Source organism: Jaculus jaculus, chromosome 13, assembly GCF_020740685.1.
Source record: "Jaculus jaculus isolate mJacJac1 chromosome 13, mJacJac1.mat.Y.cur, whole genome shotgun sequence".
Lineage (NCBI taxonomy): Eukaryota > Metazoa > Chordata > Mammalia > Rodentia > Dipodidae > Jaculus > Jaculus jaculus.
This window is the reverse complement of record NC_059114.1, coordinates 13724955-13747690: the sequence shown is the minus strand read 5'-3', so window position 1 is coordinate 13747690 and position 22736 is coordinate 13724955. Positions and strand designations below refer to the sequence as shown.

Genomic DNA, 22736 nt, shown 5'->3' with positions numbered 1-22736 from the left:
TATGGTTGAGAACATGAAATGATAAACACTAAACTTCTAGCACAGTGGTTTGCTTGTAACACTCTTAATAGCCAGCCCTTTGGGGGGGTGAGGGGTATCATGGGTGGTAGGTACATGCATGTATGAAGGTGCATGATATGGGCAGAGAGGCCAGAGCAGGCTGTTGGGCATCCATCACTCTTCTGCCTTATTTCTCTGAGACAGGGTCTTTCATTCAACCTAGAATTTGCACACACCCCCTTTTTTTTGGCCAGTTAGCCAGCAAGCCCCAGGAATTCCTGTCTCTGCTTCAAACAGCACTGAGGTTACAGGCAGGCACAGCTTTTAATTTTTTTTTAATTTTTATTTATTTGAGAGCAACAGAGAAAGAGGCAGAAAAAGAGAATGGGCGCACTAGGACCTCCAGCCACTGCAAACGAACTCCAGACGTGTGCACCTTTGGCTAATGTGGGTCCAGGGGAATCAAACCTCGAACCAGGGGCCTTAGGCTTCACAGGCAAGCGCTTAACTGCTCAGCCATCTCTCCAGGCCAAGCCCAGCTTTTAATGTAGGTGCTGACCCACCTACATTACCTGTTACCCATGGAACCATCTCCCCAACCCCTTCTCTTTTTTTTTTTGTTTTCTTTTTAATTTGTTCTGTCGAAACAAAGTCTCAGTGTAGCCCAGGCTAGCCTTGAACTCAGCAATTCTACCTCAGCCTCTGGAGTTGCTAGGATTCTAAGACTGAGCAATCATGCTCAGGTGATCCCTTTAACGAAAGGGCACTGCTGTAATCCGACCACAAGGGTGACAGAGGTAGGATTGTAGCAAGTTTGAGGTAGCTTGACCTACCATATTGAGTTCTAGGCTGGCTCCTAAGTAAGATCCTGTCTCCTAAAATAATAGTCAGGCATGGTGGTGCACATCTTTAATCCCAGCATTTAGGAGGCAGAGGTAGGAGGATCTTCAGGAGTTTGAGGACACCCTGAGACTACATAGTGAATTCCAGGTCAGCCTGGACTAGAGCCAAGACCCTGCCCACAAACAAAAGTAGTGTTTTAGAAAGACATCAATGTTGACCTCTAACCTCCACGTGTGTATACACACGTCACACACAAAAAGATTTTCTACATAAAATGTTCTAGGGCTGGAGAGATGGCTTAGCGGTTAAGAACTTGCCTATGAAGCCTAAGGACCCCGGCTGGAGGCTCAATTCCCCAGTACCCACATAAACCAGATGCACAAGGTGGTACGTGCATCTGGAGTTCATTTGCAGTGGCTGGAGGCCCTGGTGCGCCCATTCTCTCTCTGTTACTCTCAAATAAATAAATAGAAATTTAAAAAATTTAAATGATCTATTATGTATTACTCCACAATACTTTTTTCTTTCCTTCAGTTTTCAGTTGTTATAGGGATGTGCTATGACAGGCCAGCCTCAAACTCTAGATCCTCCTGCCTCAGCCTCCCAAATGCTTGGATTACAAATGCATGTGCAGTTTTTGTTCAACGTACTCTTACCCTGAATATAGTCATTATACTGCTTCAGTGCTTTGGTTAGGAGGGTGGAACCCAGAGGCCTGCTGATACACTCACCCCATTATGCATTTAGCTTGCTTTCTCTCCTAACTCCAGGGGACTCCCCTTCTTGATCCTCACAACCTATTTGACGACCATGACAGCTAACGGGCCACCAGGGAGTGACATCCGAATCCCCTCTTCCCTGGACAGGGTACAAGCTGTGGCGGGCACAGCCAGGGTGGGCATACAAGATCCCTGAAGGAACACCTCTTCCTACAGACGCTGTCCCTGTGGAGCCCCAACAGACCCCAACCTTGGACGGCTGCCCCCGGCCGTGTGTCAGCGTGCTCCAGGCCAGCAATGGGCTGGAGCTTACGGAAGCCTTGCAGGGCAGTTGACAAATCCATGGAGAAGGCGGCCCTTCAGCAGGCAGTGGTCGCCCTGGTGATCACAAGTGCAGCTCAACACCACCACAAATGCCAAAGAACAGTTGGTAAAAAGCCAAAACCTCAACAATGTTTTATTATCGAACCCAGGCAGGGGGTAATTCTTCCACGCACTCCACTGAGAGCCAGGATGGAGGTACAAACCCAGAGATACTCACTTCAAGACAACTGTGTGCATATATTATATATATATATAAAATATATAATATATATGCATATATATATATATATATGCATATGTACATATATACACACACACACACATACATATATATACATACATATAGACATTTGCAACTGCCTAAGCACTTTATAAAAACATGACATTTTCCAGTGTTACAGAAAAATAAGTAATCCCAAGTCCATAACAAAACACCATCCTAGGTTGGATCCCCTGTACTATGAAAAGTAAATATATATATATACATATATATATATATATATGGCACTTGACAGTTTGTGCCATGGTAAAAACCCCAACTTTGCATAGTCCCAGGAGCACCCACCCAACCCTCATTTGAAACAAAAACCCCTTTATTCCTGCATGATTCAAAGAGCTGGGGTATAGACCGGTGACTGGCTCCTGCCCTCTGTGGACACTCACGGCAGCCCCTTCTACTACAATCAGGAGCCAGATCCCCCAATTTCTGAGCCAGATTTCCAGAAACTCTCCCAAGAACCTTTGCGCTTCCTCCCAGGGACAGGCCCAAGAGCCCCTAGAAAGACAGGCCACTAGACACCCTGTAACCTATACATCTGACCTATCAGGTAAAAAAAAAACAAGTAGCAACTATGACGACGACTATGAAGGTTGCAGATCCCTCCTCCAACCTAAAGGTAGGAAAGGACTCATTTTGGGTCAAGCCAGCCCTGCCTTGGTCGGGACCTTCCCCTTATCGTTCCTGGAGGGCTCAGAGGTAGACTGTGAAAGGAAGTCTGGCTGCTCTCCCGCAGCCTGGCTCTTGGCTCTAGGAGCAGGGAAACTGTTGGTGACTTTGCAGCAGCAGCAGCAGCTCTTCCACACCCCGGGCAGAGACAGACGCCCTCGGTGCAGGTCACAGCGCTTTCCAGTCGATGGGCTTCTTGCCTGACTTCTGCAGCAGCTCGTTGGCTTTGGAGAAATGTCTACATCCAAAGAACCCTCTGTACACCGACAACGGGGAGGGGTGGGCCGTCTGCAGGACGTGGTGCCGCTTCTGAAAGAGAATGAGGACAAGGCAGGCTGGGGCTGGAGGACCGACTACGGCTGGTCTGCTTCACGCAGCCGTGTGACCCCTCTGCCCGGCTACATCATCCACAGTGATCACCCCCCAGCGTTCGGACAGTTCATGCGATCATTGCGCTTGCAGAGCGGCTTCCTGTGCTGGACTCTGAGGATGCCGAGGACAGGCTCTCCGTGCAGGCGTTCCGTGCTTGGGCCGCACTGCCGGGAATTCCCGCCACGGCCGCACCTGGATCACGTTGGCTCAAGTGCGCCATGACGCACTGACGCACATACACAGACAAAGACAGGCAACAGAGCTAAGGGCCGTGCTGCTGATAAGTAAGCTTAGATTCAGCTACAGCCTCCTCTGAGCCCAGTTACGGGGCTGGAGTGATTGTCAAGTGTCTTACAGTGACAGCTGCCAGGACAAGGTCAAGCGACATATACCAACAGTGAAGGAAGATGCCCAATTTTTCCCCACTTTCTGAAGTGTGGCTCTGGCACTTTGCCCTTGTGCATGGTGGGGACAGGCAGGGGGTGGAGACCGTTTATTGAGGAAAAAGCCCAATACTATAGGGTATGACTTTGCTATCCTGTCAACCACCTCATCGCAAAAATAAGTGTATTTTGATTTTTAAAACATCAATCGTGGTTATCTGGGCTGGGAGACAATGCTCATTTGTCTCCCTTTCCTTTTCCCTCTCCTTCCCTTTCACTCCCCCTCCCTCCCCTTCCTTTCAGAGGCAGACAGAGTTGAGAATTGGCATTCCAGAGCCTCCAGTTGATCCACATGAACTCCCGAAGCATGTGCCACCTTGTGCAACTGGCTTACATGCATCCCAGGAAACCAAACCTGGGTCCTTTACCTTTGCAGGCAAGCCATCCCCTCCAATCCTCTTTTCTATATTTAAATATTTTTAGTCATTTTCAAGGAGAGAAAGAAAGGAGAGAGAGAGTGGGCACACCAGGGCCTCTAACCCCTGCAAATGAACTCCAGATGCATGTACCACTTTGTGCACCTGGCTTTTACATGGGTGCTAGGGAACCAAACCTGGGGCATGAGGCTTTGCAGGCAAGTGCCTTATCCACTGAGGGTTTAGGGACCCAAAGCCTGAAGCTCTGTTGGGGCAGACCCGGCTCACCCACTGCTGCTTTGGGTTCATCTCTCTTGAGGCCCAATACAAAATGGCTAAGTAAGTGTACAAGTCTTTGTGAACAACACTCATGACCTTGTGGCGGACACAGGGTTCATTCCGTACCACTGTCCATTTCCAGTACATCGTGGCTTCTGGGGAGCCCTTTACTTGCCGAATGCTCAAGTCCTCTCCTGCCCCCCTTTCTCTACCTCTGCCCTGCAGTCTCATTCACTCCCTACCTCCCATCTGCTCAGGCTGGTTCTACAGAGAAACGTAGGCATTTCTGGCCCGGGGTAGATGCAGGATTGGGACATTTTTCAGTGACAGAGATGACTGGATTGCCTGACGGACAGCGCTGAACAGGAAAAGAGAAAGATGATCCCAGGACGACATCTGTCCCGGTCCCAAGCTCAGTGACCAGGTACACAAGTAGGCATGTCAGCAGTGACTGGGGAAGAGCAGAGGCAGTCAGCTGGTGAGGACGTAGGGTGCGCAAGGAAGGTTGCACCTGGCCCTGCTGGACTTTTGCAAGCAGAGCTCGAGCTTAGTGGCTGACATTCACTGATGGTGGTATCACAGGGAGGCAACAAATGCGGTTCAGAGGATTTTGTTTCCTCTAAGTCCCCACATTCCTTGGAAGCAGGACATGGGCCTCTTGTTTATCATGTGTGAGCTGCCTCAGGTTCCATGAGTGGCACCAGGGAGGGACCTGTGAGTCCTTGTGCTCAGTGCAGGTTTACACTTGTCTTAGGTGGGGGAGGGAAGGAGGGTGAGAGAGAATTGGCATGCCAGGGCCCCAAGCCACTGCAATCAACCTCCAGATGCTTGCACCACCTAGTGGGCATGTGTGACCTTGTGCTTAGTTCACCTCTGTGTGCCTGGCTTATGTGGGCTCTGAAGAATTGAACAAGGGTCCTTAGGCTTTGCAGGCAAGCACCTTAGCCCCCGAGCCATCTCTCCAGCCCTGGGTTTACGCTTTTATTACCAAGTGTGGTAAGGCAGGAATCGACCAGTTTCTGCTTCACCCAACTCACCATTTCTACCACTTGTCACAGCCTGCTTGGTTTTCAATGGGAAATACAATTCTAACTTAATGCCTCACTACAGACCAGACAGCAATCCTCCCATCTCAACCGCCTGAGTGCTGCTGGGATTAATCATGAGCCACCACACCTGAGTAAAGTTCATTCTGTAACATATTTTCTGTAAGCAGGGATTCCGAGATTCTCCATCTGGAGAGGTATTACACAGACACATACCCTAGGCTTGAGAGATGGCTTCGTGGTTAAGGCACTTGCCTATGAAGCCCAAGGACCCAGGTGTGACTCCCCAGTACCTACATAAGCCAGATGCATAAGGTGGCACATGTGTCTGGAGTCTGTTTTTAGTGCTTGAAGGCCCTGGTTCATCCATTCTCTCTCTCTAATAAAAAAATAAATGAATAAAAATAACTTAAAAAGCTGGGCATGGTGGCGCACACCTTTAATTCTAGCACTCGGGAGAGAGAAGTACGAGGATCACCGTGAGTTCGAGGCCACCCTGAGACTACATAGTGAATTCCAGAGCAGCCTGAGCTAGAGCGAGACTCTACCTCAAAAAAACAAAATGAAGAAAATAAAATAAAATACATTTTAAAAGAAGATGCATACCCTATCGATGGCGCTGCCCTTCTTCTGAGCATAGGAGCCCCAGAGCAAGAAAACAAGGCCGCTCAGGTTCTGATTGAGCCAGGACACCACGGCATCAGTGAACTGCTCCCAACCCCGCTCCTTGTGGGAGTTGGCCTGATGCGCCCGGACAGTGAGGACCGCGTTGAGGAGGAGAACGCCTGCAAACACAGGGCGAGAACAGGGTTAGAAGTGACCCAAATGCAGCAGCAAAGGCTGCTGACAGTGGGTTAAGCACGACCAAACCACTCACTGGCCCGAAGCCACAGCAAAGAAGTGAAACTGGGCCATGAAGTGCTGGGATGTGGCCAGTTGGTGGTGACCTCCTGGCAAGATTCAGAGGACATCTTTATTGGCATCTTCCAGGCTCCAGTAGTAAACACAGGTCATATGTCAACAGAAATATAAAAAAAAAAAAAAAAAAAAAAGTCATAAATGATAAGGAATAACCTCAGAAAATAGGCCCTAATATTTCACTGAAACAAAAACAAAGCACAAGAAATTAAGATTGGGCTGGAGAGATGGCTCAAGGGTTAAAGGCCTTGTCTGCAAAACCTGATGTCCTGGGTTCAATTCCCCAGTCCGTGCATAAAGCCAGATGCAGAGTGATACATGAGCCTGGTGTTAATTTGTAGTGACAGGAGGCTCTGGCATGCCAGTACTTTCTTTTCCTTAGATACAGAAATAAAAAATTAAAAAGAAACGGGCATGTGGCACACACCTTTAATCCCAGCACTCAGGAGACAGAGGTAGGAGGATCGCCATGAGTTCAAGGCCACCCTGAGACAGTAATTCCAGGTCAGCTTGGATCAGAGAAGACACTTCCTCGAAAAACAAACAACAAAAAAGCCAGGTGTGGTGGCGCACACCTTTAATCCCAGAAGAGGTAGGAGGATTGCTGTGAGTTCGAGGCCAGTCTGAGATTACATAGTGAATTCCAGGTTAGCGAGGGATCAAGTGAGACGCCACCTCAAAAAATTAAAGAGAAAGAGAAACCAAGACTAAGCATTCTCTTCTTATGCTGGTTGTAGAAATCTTAGAGAGAGCCATCACACACACATAAACCACGCACGCCAGAGGAGCGGAGGCCACCCATGAAAGGTCAATACCAGGTGACAGGCACAAACAATCAAATTCTGGGACATGGGAAGAACAGTGACGACAAGATCAAAAAGATATTTAAGACGATCTAATCAAGCAGCACAGAAGACTACTGGTCCCGAGCGAACCCGGCCAGGTTCAGCTTACCTTGTCTGGCCCACCCCGACAAATCTCCATGGCCAGGATGAACGAAACCGTCTATGTCTGTGGACAGCTCTTTATAAATGTTTTCCAAACTGAAAACAAGCCAGGGGGAGGGGAGAACACACAAACACACAAAACAAACAAAAATCTTTCTTAAACTCAACAAATCTCCACATAGTGTGAAAGATCAGAGACTTTAAAGTTGGGCCTTGGAAGGGCAAGGCAAGCTTCCGGCACTGCACGAGATAAGCACCCCAAGTTCGTATGACCGGGAAGTCTGCCCATGTCCTCTACTGGGCTCTGTGTTTGGATTCAGTGAACAGAAGAGCACTGAAGACCTAAGCCAAGTAGCCCACCTCCCCATCGAGGAGTTCCGTCTGTCCATATTATGTTTGTCCATACACGTGCAGAACATCCCCCCAGAGCAATGCCTCCAAACCAGGAGTGGCTGTGCTCTTAGCCTTCCTGTAGTACACAGGACAGCGCCCACTCTCCACAGGGAAGCAAGGCCCAGAGCGAGGCCGGGAAGACCCTCAAACAATGGCACCTGAGTGTGGCAGGCGCACATCTGAGAGTGACTGGTGCTGGACCAGGCCATCTGCAAAGCCAACTGTACCTGGGCGGAGGCGGAACCGGCCTTTGGACGCTGAAGCACAGTCCGTGAGCTTGTTTGGGTCCATGGTAGGGATCCTGTCCCAGGATGACAACCTTTACCTGCGGAACACCAGGTGACAAGGAATTCAACACCCCCATTAAGATGAATGAACACCTGCTGAGACCCTCACCGAGGGAAATGACAGGGAAGCTTGCCTTCCTGCCCAACAGGAGAACCCCAATGGCATTAGTCTTCCCAAGACCAAATTCATCCTTCACTTAACAGCCCCGCCTCTTTTCTAACCCCCAGGCTGGCGTAGCAAATAGAGAGAACTGACTTGCTTGTCATGTCTGCCAGCCAGATTCAGTTTTCAAGCTACCCACAAAAACTGGTATGGGCCTCTGGCATTCTTCTGCAGTAGCAAGAGGCCTGGCATGCCCATACACACGTGTGAAAAAACATACATACATTTCCACCAGTACACCTGTTCAGAAACATACAAAGAGACAACCAGGAGAGATGGCAGTCCCATCCTGAGTTAGGGCCCTCCCCCCCACTTACTTACAATGCTGGTGACCAAACTCAAGGGCCTTACACACAGGAGGCAGGAACTCTACCACATTTCTAGTTACCTATGTTAGGGTCACCTGCTGCAGGCTTTGGGTAGCGTTCCAGTCAACACAGCACGGGCAGTCGGCTGATTTCCTATTACACAACGACATTACTCTGAGCTCCCTGCACACAGCCCTCAACTGAGGAGCTGTCAAGCCAGAGGAAAACATTTTATTCTTCACAGGTCTGTGCTCAGCAACTTGACGATGGCCCTCCACCAGCAGGAGGAGGTGCTTGCTGCCCTAGAATCTGGAACTAGTGACACCAGGGTGATGAGGCCACGCCACAGGGCAGAGAGAGTAGGTGGCAAAATGATGCCTGTCTCAGGAAGCATTGAAAAGTAGGCCTGCTCCTTCCCTGTTCTTTCTGGAACCTTCTTTAATGGCCAATGCCCTCTATATCCTTGAAAGCCAGAACCAAAGGCTCTATGCCTTCCCATGACCAGGCACCTGTGGTTCCCACCCATGGTGCTCAGGAGCCTGGCAGAATCGTCCTAGCTCCAGGACTCTGGCCCCAGAGGAAGAACCGTCCTGGGTGAACCACCGGGCTTCCCTGCGCCTGCACGTTCATGCATCATCCCTTCAAAGCCTCAGAGACAGGGTTAATATTTGTTGAGTCTTTTCTGTTTGTATTAATCACTGGTATTCAAAATAAGGCGCAGTAGTCTAAAGAGGGGAAAACCAGCACTGAGCAGGACATAACTTCAAAAACGAAGGAGCTGGATGTTTGAAATTTTTGCCCTGGGGACAACACTATGAAACGTCCTAAGTGGAGGTGTGGCTGCTGTGTGAAGACGGCTTATGTTCCTACTTCACTGTTACTTGATTCAAGGCATTTACCATCCCTGCCGCCTTCTGTACTTAGTTGAGAAGAAAACCAAAACGCCAAGCCCTTTACGTAAGCAGAAAGTGAGTGCATCACAGGGGCCCGGAAGACAGGATCCGCCATCTGCGCCGCAAGTGGATCTGGAGTGGGAGGCGAAAGTGAAGGTGGGGGGCAGGGTATGGCCCTAGCGAGAGCCAGTACCAAACTTCCCAAGACTGGAGTGGGCAGAGTTGCCAACTGGCAACTGGACACAGGATGAAATGGCAAAGACAGGAGCTTAAAAGTGTCACCTAGGGCTGGAGAGATGGCTTAGCAGTTAAGACGTTTGTCTGTGAAGCCGAAGGATCCTGGCTCGATTCTCCAGGACCCACATAAGCTAGACGCACAAGGTGGCACATATGTCTGGAGTTCGTTTGCAGTGGCTGGAGGTCCTGGCGTAATTCACACATACAAACTCACTCTCTGCCTCTTTCTCTCTCTCTCAGATAAATAGATAAATAAATAAATAGAGTCACTACACCAGGTCCATTGGTCAGTCCAGGGTGGGGCACACAGAAAACAAGCGAAAAAGCCTTAACTGCTTTGTGTCTAGGTTTCCTCATGCTGCAGTAGTATCTAGTATCAGCAGGAGTTTGAGCCTAGAGGCCCTGGCGTGCCATACTCACTCTCTGTTTCTAATAAATAAATAAATAAACCTAAGACAACATAGACTACGATGTGGTATTGCCCTCAGCAATGTCTCTACCAATATATATATATACTGGCCAGGCATGGTGGCACATGCCTTTAATCTCAGCACTTTGGAGGTAGAGGTAGGAGGATCACACCGTGAGTTCGAGGCCACCCTGAGACTACAAAGTGAATACCAGGTCAGCCTAGGCTAGAGTAAAACCCTACCATGAAAAATCAAAGACAAACAAAACAAAACAAAACAAAACATATATATATATATATACATACACATATATATATGAATATAAATGTCTCTTCCCTCATCCAGTGGCTCTAGGGACTGTAGAATCTCCCAACAGTAGACTGTACCTGGGCAGGATTTATAAAGCACTTAGATTCATTATGAGCTGGGCATGGAGGCACATGCCTTTACTCCCAGCACTTGGCACGGGTAGGAGAATTACTGTGAGCTTAAGGCCATCCTGGAACTACAGAAGGAATTTCAGGGCAGTCTGGGCTAGAGTGAGACCCCAACTTTAAAAAAAAAGAGAGAGAGAGAGAGATTCATTGTGGAATACATGATTTTTTAGAAGGCTGATTATTTAACTAGGGAATGGTTTTCTGAGCCCTTGTTTTATTTCTTCTGCCAGTAAATTCACCAATGTAAGCTGTGACCATGGTTTGAAAAGAAAGATGAAGATAATATATGAAGAGTCTTGGAAATCACTAATAGATTTCAATTATCCACAAGACTCTTACTGATTGATGGTGATTCAGCTGGACAACATACTTTTTTTTTGTTTCCCGTACCGGGGATTGAACCTAGAATTTCTCATACATGCTGGGCAGACACTCCACCCAAGTCTTCTCTTTGCTACTTAGAAGACTTAGCTGTCCTTGGTCCTCTTTTACGCATGCACACAAGCACTCTGTTTATCTGCAAGCAGACAGGCTGGAGAGATGGCTTTGGGATTAAGGCACTTGCCTGCAAAGCCAAAGGACCAGGTTCAATTCCCCAGGACTCGTGTAAGCCAGATGCACAAGGGAGTGCATGCACCTGGAGTTCATTTGCAGTAGCTGGAGGACAAATATTCGGAGAGAAAGAGAGAACACGCACGTACACCAGGACCAATAGTCACTGCAAACAAACTCCAGATACATGTGCCACTATGTGCATTTGGCTTACACAGGTACTGGGAAATTGAACCTGGGTCATTAGGCTTTGCAGACAAGTGCCTTAACTGCTAAGCCATCTCTCCAGCCCATGTTCTTCTTTTTAGACTTATTTTTTATTTATTTGCAAGGAGAAAGAGAAAGAGTTAATGGATATGCCAGAGCCTCTTGCCACTGCAAACAAACTCGAGATACATGCGTCACTTTGTGCGTCTGGCTGTACATAAGTACCAGGGGAATCAAACGTGAGCCAGCAGTGTGTGCAAGCAGGTGCCTTTACCACAATGACCTCACCCATTTGCTTGTTTGTTTGTTTTTTTGTTCTTTGAGACTGGGTTTCATGTAGCCCAAGCTGGCCTTGAATCTGACACGCAGCCAAGAATGACTAGCAATTACCAATCCTCCTGCTTCCATTTCTCAAGTGCTGGCTTGATGGTAGTGTGTCGCTATCCCTGGCTTCTTTTTGCCCACAACTTATATTTTATGTGAAATTCTAAATATAAAGATGCTCACTGCCTCAGTCCTATGAGCTCATTAATAAGATAAACAAAAACTGATTAATGATCAGGGAAACAACCTGCAGTAATACTTTTGTTGTTTTGTTTTTCTGAGGTAGGTTTTCACAACAGCCCAGGTTGGCCTGGACCTGACGCTATAGCCTCAGGCTAGCCTAAAACTCATGATGATCCTCCTGCCTCAGTAATAGAACTAAAGACATGGACCACTATGTCTGGCTTGATTTTATTGGCAATTTTCATATCTGATCATATTGTAACTTATTCAAATACCTTCCCAGTATCTTTTGTGCCCCTTTGCCACATCCCTCTCTTTTACTGCACCCCTTCCCAAGTAGATTTTCTATTTGATTAAATTTTTTGTCCTCCTCCACCATCTGCAAAGCACATTGTCTACATATATATATTTTTTTTTTCTACTTGCTATCAAAGTAGTATACAGTATAGTTAAAAGGAATAAATATTGGCCTGGAGAGATGGCTCATTAGTTAAGGCACTTGACTACAAAGCTTGACCACCTGGATTTGATTCCCCATGTAAAGCCAGATGTACAAGGTGGTACATGCACCTGAAGTTCGTTTGTACTGGCAGGAATTACACAGGGCTGGAGAGATGGCTCAGCAGTTAAGATACTTGCCTGCAATGCCTAACTGCTTGCGTTCAATTCCCCAGCAACCATGGAAAAGCCAGATGCACAAAGTGGTGCATTCATCTGGAGTTCATTTGCAGTGGCTAGAGGTCTTAGTGTACCCATTCTCATTCTCTCTCTCCTTGCAAATAAATAAGTTAACTATTTTAAATATACATATAGGCCTAGAGAGATGGCTTAGTAGTTAAGGTGCTTGCTTACAAAGGACCAAGGTTCAAGTCCCTAGGACCCATGTAAGCCAGATGCACAAGATGTCGCGTATGTTTGGGGTTCGTATGCAGTGGTTGCAAAACACTGATGCACCGATTCTCTCTCAAATAAATAAAATTTTGAAAACTAAAAGAAAGGCTGGGAAATGGCTTAGCAGCTAAGGTGTTTGCCTGTGAAACCAAAGGAACAAGGCTCGATTCCCTGGGACCCACATAAGACAGATAGATGCACAAGGGGCACATGAGTCTGGAGTTCACTTGCAGTGGCTACAGGCCCTGGCGTGCCCATTCTCTCTCTGTCTCTCTTCTCTTTCCTTGCAAATAAGTAAATCAGCCTGGGCCAGAGTGAGACCCTACCTCATAAAAAGAAAAAAAATATTATAGCACTTGAGAGGCAGAGGTAGGAGATTCACCGTGCATTCAAGGCCATCCAGAGACTACATAGTGAATTCCAGGTCAACCTGGGCTAGAATGAGACCCTACCTAGAAAAACAAACACGTATGTATGTATGTATGTATGTATGTATAAATGAATAAACATTGTTAGGAATGTAGCTCAGTAGTAACACATTGGACTGCACATCTAAGGCCTGTGTTCAACCCTCAGCATCACAAGAAAAAAAAAAAAAAAAAACCACAAAAGGAAGGACAAATCTAGGCTGAAATAATCAACCCCACAGTGTTAGGATTACTTAGTACTAAACTTACTGTAGCTTAACTTCAGTGTCTATAAAGGAAAACTACCTGGGGCTGGGGAAATGGCTCAATGCTTAAAAGCATTTCTTGCCATTTTCTCTCTCTCTCTCAAATAAATAAGATTCCCCTGTATGACCCCCCGCCCCCCAAAAAAGCAGTCAGGCTAGAGAGATGACTTAGAGGTTAAGGCACTTGCCTTCAAAGCCAAAGATCCCATGCCCAATTCCCCAGGACCCACTTAAGCTAGATGCATTAGGTAGTGCATGTGTCTGAAGTTTGTTTGCAGGGCTAGAAGCCTTTGTGCGTCCCCCCTCTACTCTCTCCTTCTTTCTCTCTCAAAATCAAAATAAAACATTAAAAAAAAATAAAGTCATCACAGACTAACTGCGTTCACAGTACCTCTGCCTCCAGAGGGAACATAGAGATGACTGCGGAGGATCCGTGTTTGCTGCAAAACTGCTCCATACAGCAAAGCTTCTGTGGTTGTGTGTTTAACTCTCAAACTTACAGAATACAGTAAAGTCAAAACAAAACAAAAAAGGTCATCAATTGTACTTACATCTCTTATGTCACACATTTGGGTCCATGTGAAGACTTGGTCTGGGGGTGGATAGATGGTGTAATGTTTTCTTTCTTCTGCAACAAATCCCATTAGCTGATTTAAAAGACAAGCTAGATTTAAAATCAGATTCTCATTTGGAAAGCAAAAGAAAGCTCCTCAGAAGAGCTGCATGTAGCCTCATTTGACCATTTTTGATCCAAACTCTTTAAAAACAACATACAAGCCAGGTGTGGTGGCCCACACCTTTAATCCCAGCAGTCGGGAGGCAGAGGTAGGAGTTTGTGGCCACCCTGAAACTACGTAGTGAATTCCAGGGCAGCCTGGCCTAGAGTGAGACCCTACCTCAACAAAAAACCATACAAAGCCAGTAAAGTTGCTCAATTACATCAATTCTCTTGTTTACTCCAGACTGATCAATGTTTATTTGGCCAGATGCTTTAATTTCGCAATGATGCCATTCCCCACCTAATTGCTGTGGGATCTTTTCGTTTGTTTTGTTGACAAGGTCTCACTTGACCCCACAGGGGCTGCCCAACTTGTTCAAAAGCTGAGGCTGGCTGGCCTTGAACTTCTGATCCTCCTCTCTCCACTTCCCAAGTATTGGTATTAACAGGCTTGGGGGTGCTCTGCCAACCTTTCTGACTTAAAGGAAGCCACGGTATCACTTTACAGCCCTTCATTTCAACCCACACCAACGTGCGGATTCAAGTCGCCACACCACTAAATTTCCGCCCTTTTGCAATGCAAAGGGTATTCCAGGCTGGAAAATATGCACCTGTGAGAGTAAACTATCCTCTCCACGCAGACTTGGCGGACTACACTACCAGGCCAGCTGCCTGCATGGAGGACCCCTGGGGGAGCTTCAGCTCTTTCCTTACCTTGATAAAGTAGGGTTTCCCGAACTCTCCACTGAGTTGCCTCTTCCAGCTATCACCAACACCCACCGGCACGTCCCGGGCCGCGAGTCTAAGCAGGGCCGCGGCCTTGTTCTTTTGAATCCGGAACAGCTGTTCTTGACTCAAGGGCGAGGACGGAGGGGTACCGGGCTCATCCTGCCCGGCCCGGGCTTTTTTGGCGGGACAGACCTGTAAGGAGTCGCCGCAGGGACGGGTCACTGACCGCGCCCTTCCTTTCCGAGAAGCCCGTAGGCTCCGCGCCAAACCCACAGGCCGATGTTCTAAGATGCCCATAGGTGCAGCAGGAAGGAGACAAAGCTAAGCGAACCTAGGGCTGGGCCGGCTCGAAGATGGCCCAGCGTGGTGGAGATGCAGCCGCCACCGAGCCGCTGCCGCGATGCCCACGACCGGAGACTGGCAGTCTGAACGCCCCGCCCCGACGAACCCACCACCTGCGTCCTCACGTGGCCTTTTCGCGGCAAAACCTCCAAGTCCCGCCCTCCGCTCCACGCGATTGGAAGATGGCCTGGCCGGGCGCACGCCGATTGGTTCCGCGGTTCCCCGAGGCTCGTCCCCATTGGCTGGCCCGCTGGCAGCATGGAGTCCATGGGACGCCCGCGGTTGTTTTGAACTCACGAAAGGAGCGGTTTACCGACTCGCTCGCCTACCCGTGTGTGAGTGGGGGGGTTGTATGGGGGAGCGGCAGTCTCCCACTTCTCTTTCCCTTTACCCCTGTCCCTCGCCTCCAGTCCCCAAACGAATCGACCCTCGCCGCCTCTCACCACCGCATCGCCGTTCTCCTCAGCTACGGCCGCCACGCGGGACCCCGGGTGAGCCGGCCCGGGGCTGCGGGTGCTGCGCTTGCCGGCGGGGATCGGGGAGAAGAAGGAGTAAAGGGTCTTCTGGCCAATCATGCCGGAGCCCACGACGGACGCGACCTCCCGATGGAGTTCCCTACGGCGCTGGAGAAGAGGCTGCCCGGCGCGCTGCGCATGCTCCAAGCGGAGGCTTATGGGGGGGAGGTCGCGAGTGGGGGCAGCGGAGGCCCAGTGCGCATGTGCGGGATGGGCCAAAGCGCACCCCCTGGGGGGGCAGGAGACGCTGACCACACTGCTGGAGGGCAATTGCCCTTGGGTTTGTTGTATAGCCTGTGTCCTACTCCCCAGTGTTTGAAAACAAAGTTAGTACCTGGGGTGGGAGTGATGTGAGCCTTCCACTAATTAATGTTCCTGGAGCTTTTTATCTACGTGTGGCATTCTCAATCCACTTTTAATTAAAAAAAAATTCTTTTAGGGCTGGAGAGATGGCTTAGCGGTTCAGGCGCTTGCCTGCAAAGACCCGGGACTCAGGTTCTATTCCCCAGGACCGGCGTCAGCCAGATGCACAAGGTGGCACGTGTGTCTAGAGTTCGTCTGCAGTGGCTAGACGTTCTGTAGCACCCATTCTCTCTCGGTCTGTCTCTCTGTCCATCTTTCTCTGTCCCAACTAAAATAATTTTAATTCCTTAAATTTTTTTATTTATTAGAGATGGAATGGGGGCCTCCTTGCCACTGTAAATGAACTCCAGATGTATGTTGCCAGTATGTGCATCTGTCTTAGGTGGGTTTTGGGGAATTGAACCTGGATCCTTAGACTTCACAGGCAAGTGCCTTGTCGGCTAAGCCATCTCTCCAGCTCCTTATCCACTTTTCACTGCCTGCTTTACTGACAGCAAGTAGGGATTATTATTTTTTTTCCCTTCCATTGCTAGGGATTGAATCCAGACCCTTGTGTGTGCTAGGTAAGAAAATACCAGGGGGGGGGAGGTGTTGAAATACCACTGGGCTACATCCTCCTGTATCCTTTTACCCTCCCCCCATTCAAATCATCCACATCTCAATAACAACAAAAACAAATCCAACTGCAGCTTTCACCCCAAGGCTACAGAACCCTCCTATTGAGCTGGGCTCCGTGGTGCATTCTTGGTGGCATCCTTACAATGCAATACTAATCAGCTATAAACTGAAAAGATTGAGCTGGGCATGGCCAGCACTTGGGAAGCAGAGGTAGGAGAATTGCTGTGAGTTCGAAGCCACCCTAAGACTACAGAGTGAATTCCAGGTCAGCCTGGGAGGGAAGCGGTGGGGAATGAAAAGATTTATGTAGTTCCCGGCTAGCCTGTAATTCACAGCGCTTGGATAAGAGGTGTGTGCCACACCCTTACTTGAGGTTTTTGAAAAACAACTTAGAACAAGCAGGCACATCAGTGGTCACTAGGGTGAGAATGGATAGCTAAAAGTTGGGGAATTTTATGGGGGGATGTAATTGCTCTATGTCTTGATTGTGGTGATCAGACAATACTGTACCTTTGTGAAAATTGGCAGTTATGTATTAAGAAGCTTCAAAACAAAGATTCCACCCTGGTTGGAATTCCACAGAGGAAACACAAAATAAAATTAAAGAACAGTACCTAACATTTACTTAGCACAGACTTTCTTGCCCAGCCTCTCATTCAGTCCTCACAACGCACTCCTGAAAAAAGCAAAAGCATCGTGGCCCCCACTTTACAGGTGAGGTAATTTAGACCCAGGGAGGTTAAGTCACTCGTGGAAGTCACCACAGCTGGATGGACTGAAAAAGAACGGATAAGGCTGGAGAGAGGGCTCAGCGGTTGCCTGCAATGGCCCATCCACTCTCTCCCTTTCTTGCTCTTGGTCTCTCAAAATTTAAAATGAAAAAGGACAGATAATGGAAGCTGTGTAGGGTAAGCATGCAAAACTTGTTCACTCCCACCCCACGACAATATGATGTCCCCTTCCACCTATGGACACCAAGGTTAGCCCCAGTGAGACATGACAGCGCACAACAGCTCACACACCAGAGAGGATCCTTCCACACTGAGAATGATCGCATCTCAAGAAGGGGGCGCTGGGAGGCGGGCGGAGGTTTGGGAACCTGCGGGCAGCTCCCAGCATGGCCTGGAGTCCACGCGGCTTTTCACTGCGGACGAGGTGAGCGTTTCCCTGCCAGACCCCGACGCTCCAGTGCACTTTGCAGGACCCCAGGCCGAGCGAGGGTTGAGTCCAGAGAGCCCTCGACAACACCCCCCCACACACACGCACTTTCTAGCAGAATGGGGATGTGCAGGCTAGATTGCGAGTCACTGGCCCCCATCTGCAGATGGCCACCCTCGCTTTGATGTGGGAGCGGGAGGTCCGCCGTCAGCTCCTCAACCTGGTGGCAGGACACACACTCCTTGCTTCTCTGGGTAACTTTGGGCGGTTTAACCCCTCGTCTCGACTGGATGCCACTTTTCCAGCATATAAAGTAAAAGTATGAAGCCCGGAGTGGTGGCGCACACCTTTAACCCCAGCACTCTGGAGGCAGAGGTAGAAGGATCACCGAGAGTTCAAGGTCACGCTGAGCTAGAGTGAGACCTTACATCAAAAGAAAAAGAAAGAAAGAAAGAAAGAAAGAAAGAAAGAAAGAAAGAAAGAAAGAAAGAAAGAAAGGAAAACAACTAGGGAACGTAGGAAAGACACTGGCCTGTGAAGACCAAGGACTCAGGTTCGATTCTCCAAGTCCTCTGTAAGCCAGGTGCACATGGTGGACATGCATCAGAAGTTTGTTTGCAGTGGCTAGAGGTCCTGGCGTGCCCATTCTCTCTCTCTCTCTCTCTCTCTCTCTCTCTCTCTCTCTCTCTCTCTCTGTCTGTCTCAAACGAATCAATAAAAATGCAATCTTTAAAAAAAAACAAGAAAAAAAACAAAGTATGGAATTTGAGATTTGGAATTTCCTAGGAGATAGGATCTTAAGAAACATTTTTAAATACTTTTTCATTATTTATTTGCAGGCAGAAAGGGGTGTGTGTGTGTGCCAGGGCCTCTTGCCACTGCAAACAAACTCCTGATGCATGCCTCCCTCCCACCAAAAAAATATATATATATTGTTTTTGTTAAGGTAGGTTTTTACTCCAGCCCAGAATGACCTGACCTGCAATTCACTATGTAGTCTCAGGCTAGCCTAGAACTCATGATGATCCTCCCATCTCTGCCTCCTCAGTGCTGGCATTAAAAGGGGTGTACCGCCTACTCATCTAGCTCCCACAAGAAAAGAAAACTTTGTGGATAAGTACAAACTGCCCAGTAAACACTTCTCTTAATATTCATACCCTTATATTAATGCTACTCTCACTTTGGGTGGAGGATCTTCTCTTTTCAGATAGCAGTGACCTTGGGATGACTCAGAAGGTATCATAGTGCTGGAAAGAAGTGACTAGAGTACCGAGTAACATCTCGATCACACCTTCCAAGGCTCAGGGTCTAATGTAGAAGAGGTGGTGGAAAGAATGTAAGAGCCAAAGGGTAGGACTCCTTACAACGTGCTCCCTCCAGACATAAAATGGCCTCAATATCCATGACCTCATAGTCCTTGACTCTACCTACACAAGACCATCCTAAGAGGAGGGAAAGATCATGGCATCAAAATAAAAGAGAGACTTATTGAGATGGGGAGGGGATATGATGGAGAATGGAATTTCAAAGGGGAAAAGGGAGGGAGGGAGGGTACTACCATGGGATATTTTTTATAATCATGGAAAATGCTTAAAAAATTGAGAAAAAATAAAATAAGATTAAAAAAGAAAAGAAAAGAAAACGTTGCCAGGCGTGGTGGCACACGCCTTTAATCCCAGCACTCCGGAGGCAGAGTTAGGAGGATCGCCGTGAGTTAGAGGCCACCCAGAGACTACATAGTTAATTCCATGTCAGCCTGGGCCAGAGTGAAACCCTGCCTCGAAAAAAATAAAAAAGAAAAGAAAAGAAAACTTTAATTGCAGAACCAGCCTGGGTGGCCTACTCTGATCCTAGCATTGGGCATTTTAATTGGGAAGGTAGAAATCCAAATCTGTAGGACATGAGTTTGTCTCAAAACACAATTGGTGTGTGTGGATTTTGCAAGCTCATCAGCTGGCTCTGAAAGCCCACCAGGTTCTAGGAGACCCTGGGCCAGGTCATCCCTTTAAGCCTTAATGCCCTCTGCTTCTTTTGTAGGAAAGGTTTTAAACTTTAAAATAAAGACTTAAAAATATAACCACTAGCCGGGCATGGTGGCGCACGCCTTTAACCCCAGCACTTGGGAGGCAGAGGTAGGAGGATCGCTGTGAGTTCAAGGCCACCCTGAGACTCCATAGTGAATTCCAGGTCAGCCTGGACCAGAGTGAGACCCTACCTCAAAAAAACAAAACCAAACAAACAAAAACAAATATATAAACACTGCTGCGTGTGCATTCGGATGGACATTTCCCTCGAGGGCAGAGCCTGGACGTCTCTCCTTTCCTCTTGCCACACCACTGGCCTTCTCCTGCCAGGGACATGCAGGATGGAGAGGTTCCTGATGAAGAGAACCTGAGGGACTTTGTGGACAAAAAGGAGGTGCCCACTGCGCTGGGAGGGTGCCGGGCTCCTCCCCCACAGGTAGGTAGTGCTGAGGAGGGACCAGGCCCTCTGGTTCCTTCCAAGAGGTTGAGGAGAAGGGTGGACATCGTACGACTCAGAACCTCTCCTAGTCACGGGAGAAAAACGACACTGAGTCAGGAATCTTGTCGAAGGACTGCATTCCAATGGGATGTCCTGTCCTGAGGCATCAAACCTGGGTCTTTTGGCTTTGCAGGCAAGTGCCCTAACAGCTAAGCCACCTCTCCAGCCCAAGTATCTGTTCTTGTAAGAACATTTGGGGCAACTTGCAATGTTTTCTGTTTTCTTTTGGGTGGGTTTTTTTTTTTAATGTTTTCTTTTTTCTTTTATTTATTTGCAAGCAGAGAGAAAGAGAGAGAGAGATTGAGAATGGGCACATCAGGGCCAATAGCCACTGCAAATGAACTCCAGACTCATGTGCTCTTGGTGCATCTGTCTTATGTGGGTCCTAGCGAGTTGAACCTGGGTCCTTTGGCTTCGCAGGCAATCACCTTAACAGTTAAGTCATCTCTCCAGATCCTTTTTTTTCCTTTTGGTTTTTCAAGGTAGGATCTCGCTCTAGCCCAGGTTGACCTGGAATTCTCTATGCAGCCTCAGGGTGGCCTGGAACTCACAGTGATCCCCTTACCTTTGCCTTCCGAGTGCTAGGATTAAAGGCATGCGCCACCACACCTGGATCTTTTTGGTTTCTCGAGGCAGGGTCTCACTCTAGCCCAGGCTGACCTGGAATTCACTATGTAGTCTCAGGGTGGCCTCGAACTCACGGCGATCCTCCTACCTCTGCCTCCTGAGTGCTGGGATTAAAGTTGTGTGCACTAGCACACCCGGATGCAATGTTTTTTGAGGAAAGGTTCCCGAGAGGACATTGTGCGCACCAAAAGGCAGAGAGGTGTTGGTTTTCCTCTCTCTTTCCATCTCAGTACTCAGGGAGGATGTGTACTGGATGCTCACCTGTGTCTGGGGGTGGGGGTGTCCAGAGTTTGGAACTGCCCTGCTTCATCTGCACAGGTGCACTGGCCAAGGTCCAAGCCTTTGGGAAGTGGCATGGTGTGCTCGGGAAGCAGGCGACATACGGTGACTCTGGGCTGACCTACACATTTTCGGGCCTTAGCTGTGTCCAGGACCCTGGATCCCAGCTCTAGAGCGTGTTCGGGATCGCGTCTCTGAGGTCACAGGACAGACCTTCAACTTTGTGCTCATCAACAGGTAACGTGTTCCTGTTTGGTGGACGAGGCTTCATACGCCATCCATCTCTTCTAAGAGGGAGAGCTTCCGGCTGTGCCATACTTTCTTCCTTCGTGCAAATCTTTTCGTAGTGCACAAGGACACGGGTGCAACGCTGTGCGTGAAGGGGTTTTGACCGAGCTTGCTCGCAGGTGGTGGAGATGGCTGGGTTAGGTTTCCACAGACCGCCTCGGTGTCTCTGGGAAAGTTAAGGCCCCTAAGCGGAAGGGGCGCAGGCCCAGGCAAGGTCTCTCAGTGGGAGTGCCCTTGACCTTTGGGGCAGGAAATACTTGGCCGTGAGCTGACCTGGGTGCTGTAGGACTCTCAGCGCAAACCTGGCGTCCCCTGGAGGAGCCACTCAGCGCCCATCACAGCAGTCAGCAGTGTCTCAAGACGCTGACTGCAGTGTCTCTTGAGAGGCCTGGCCAGAGGGGAAGGCCACTTTAAATGACACGGTTAGAGCAGGGCCCCGTGTGGCAGTGACGTATGAACTGGTAACTTAACTGGAAAGTTCGAGCTACAGACTTGCAGAGAAGAGCGGAGGGAACCCAGAGTGTCTGTGGAGCAGGACTCCTGATGAGGTTGGAAAGCAGGGAATGGGCAGGAGGAGAGAGTATGGGATGCAAAGAATGTGGTTTTAATATATTTTATTTATTTACTTATTTACAGAGAGAGAGAGAGAGAGGAAGAAGCAGAGAGGGAGAATGAGCACACCAGGGCCTCCAGCCTCTGCAAACGAACTCCAGATGCATGCGCCCCCCACCCTTGTGCATCTGGTATACATGGGTCCTGGAGAATCAAACCGGGATCCTTTGGCTTTTAACCGCTAAGCCATCTCTCCAGCCCCAAGGATAGGGTTTTATTGTACATGTAGGGAGGAATCATTTTATATGCCAGAGCCTTATGTACATGAGCCAGGGGACTAGGAGACGTGGCTGTGGCTGCTTTAGGTGTGAAGTGTGCAAACATGACAGGTAGGCCCAGGGCACCAAGCCAGGCTGCTTCAGACTGGGCTCACGTGGACCCGGCGACGACCTCCAGGCCTTGCAGGTGCACACGACACACACAGCGCAGCTCCGTGCCCACGGCATGGACAGGGGAGGGAAGGGCTTCCTCCGCATTGTGCAGGCTTTCCCACCGCAGGTATAAAGGTGGCTGTGATCACATCAGGGAGCACCGAGATGATGAAAGGGAGCTGGCTCCCGGGAGCCCCATCGCCTCCTTTGGAACCTGCAGGGACTTCCTCTTCCAGCCCAAGGACTCTGGAAGGAAGAACTGCCACCGGGAGGTGGAGGTGGTCAGGCTGCAGCTGGCCCACGGAAGCTTGCTGGTGATGAACCACCCAACCAACACCTACTGGTACCAGTCTTCCTGTCCGCAAGGTGTTTCTGGCTCCACCGGTGAACCTGACATTTCGTAGAATCTTGCCTACTAAGAAATAAATTGTGTTCCCGATAG

At 48.8% G+C, this 22736-nt stretch overlaps 2 protein-coding genes across 2 annotated transcripts; one reads left to right on the top strand and one right to left on the bottom strand.

Moving 5' to 3' along the window:
- Positions 1-1993: 1993 nt before the first annotated feature.
- Positions 1994-15515, bottom strand: Ung (uracil DNA glycosylase). The gene is made up of 7 exons (XM_004664006.2): positions 15384-15515; positions 14584-14790; positions 13703-13798; positions 7814-7911; positions 7201-7289; positions 5935-6113; positions 1994-3141 (listed from the first exon to the last, which is right to left on the bottom strand). The coding sequence occupies exons 1-7, from the start codon at positions 15513-15515 to the stop codon at positions 3001-3003; spliced, it is 942 nt and encodes a 313-aa protein (XP_004664063.2). The 3' UTR covers positions 1994-3000.
- Positions 15516-15545: 30 nt separating this feature from the next.
- Alkbh2 (alkB homolog 2, alpha-ketoglutarate dependent dioxygenase) lies at positions 15546-22720 on the top strand. The gene is given in 6 exon segments (XM_012950024.2): positions 15546-15658; positions 19949-20054; positions 21032-21161; positions 21164-21260; positions 22422-22640; positions 22642-22720. Coding segments are annotated over 6 exon segments (744 nt in total).
- The last annotated feature ends 16 nt before the right edge of the window (positions 22721-22736 follow it).

Excerpts from the sequence above, each read along its gene's own strand:
- Ung (XM_004664006.2), bottom strand. The coding sequence starts at position 15,515 with ATGATTGGCCAGAAGACCCTTTACTCCTTCTTCTCCCCGATCCCCGCC. Across the intron at positions 6,114-7,200 it reads GTCGGGGTGGGCCAGACAAG|GCGTTCTCCTCCTCAACGCG; the intron begins GTAAGCTGAACC and ends CTGTGTTTGCAG. Across the intron at positions 3,142-5,934 it reads AGGGCAGCGCCATCGATAGG|AAGCGGCACCACGTCCTGCA; the intron begins GTATGCATCTTC and ends ATTCTCTTTCAG.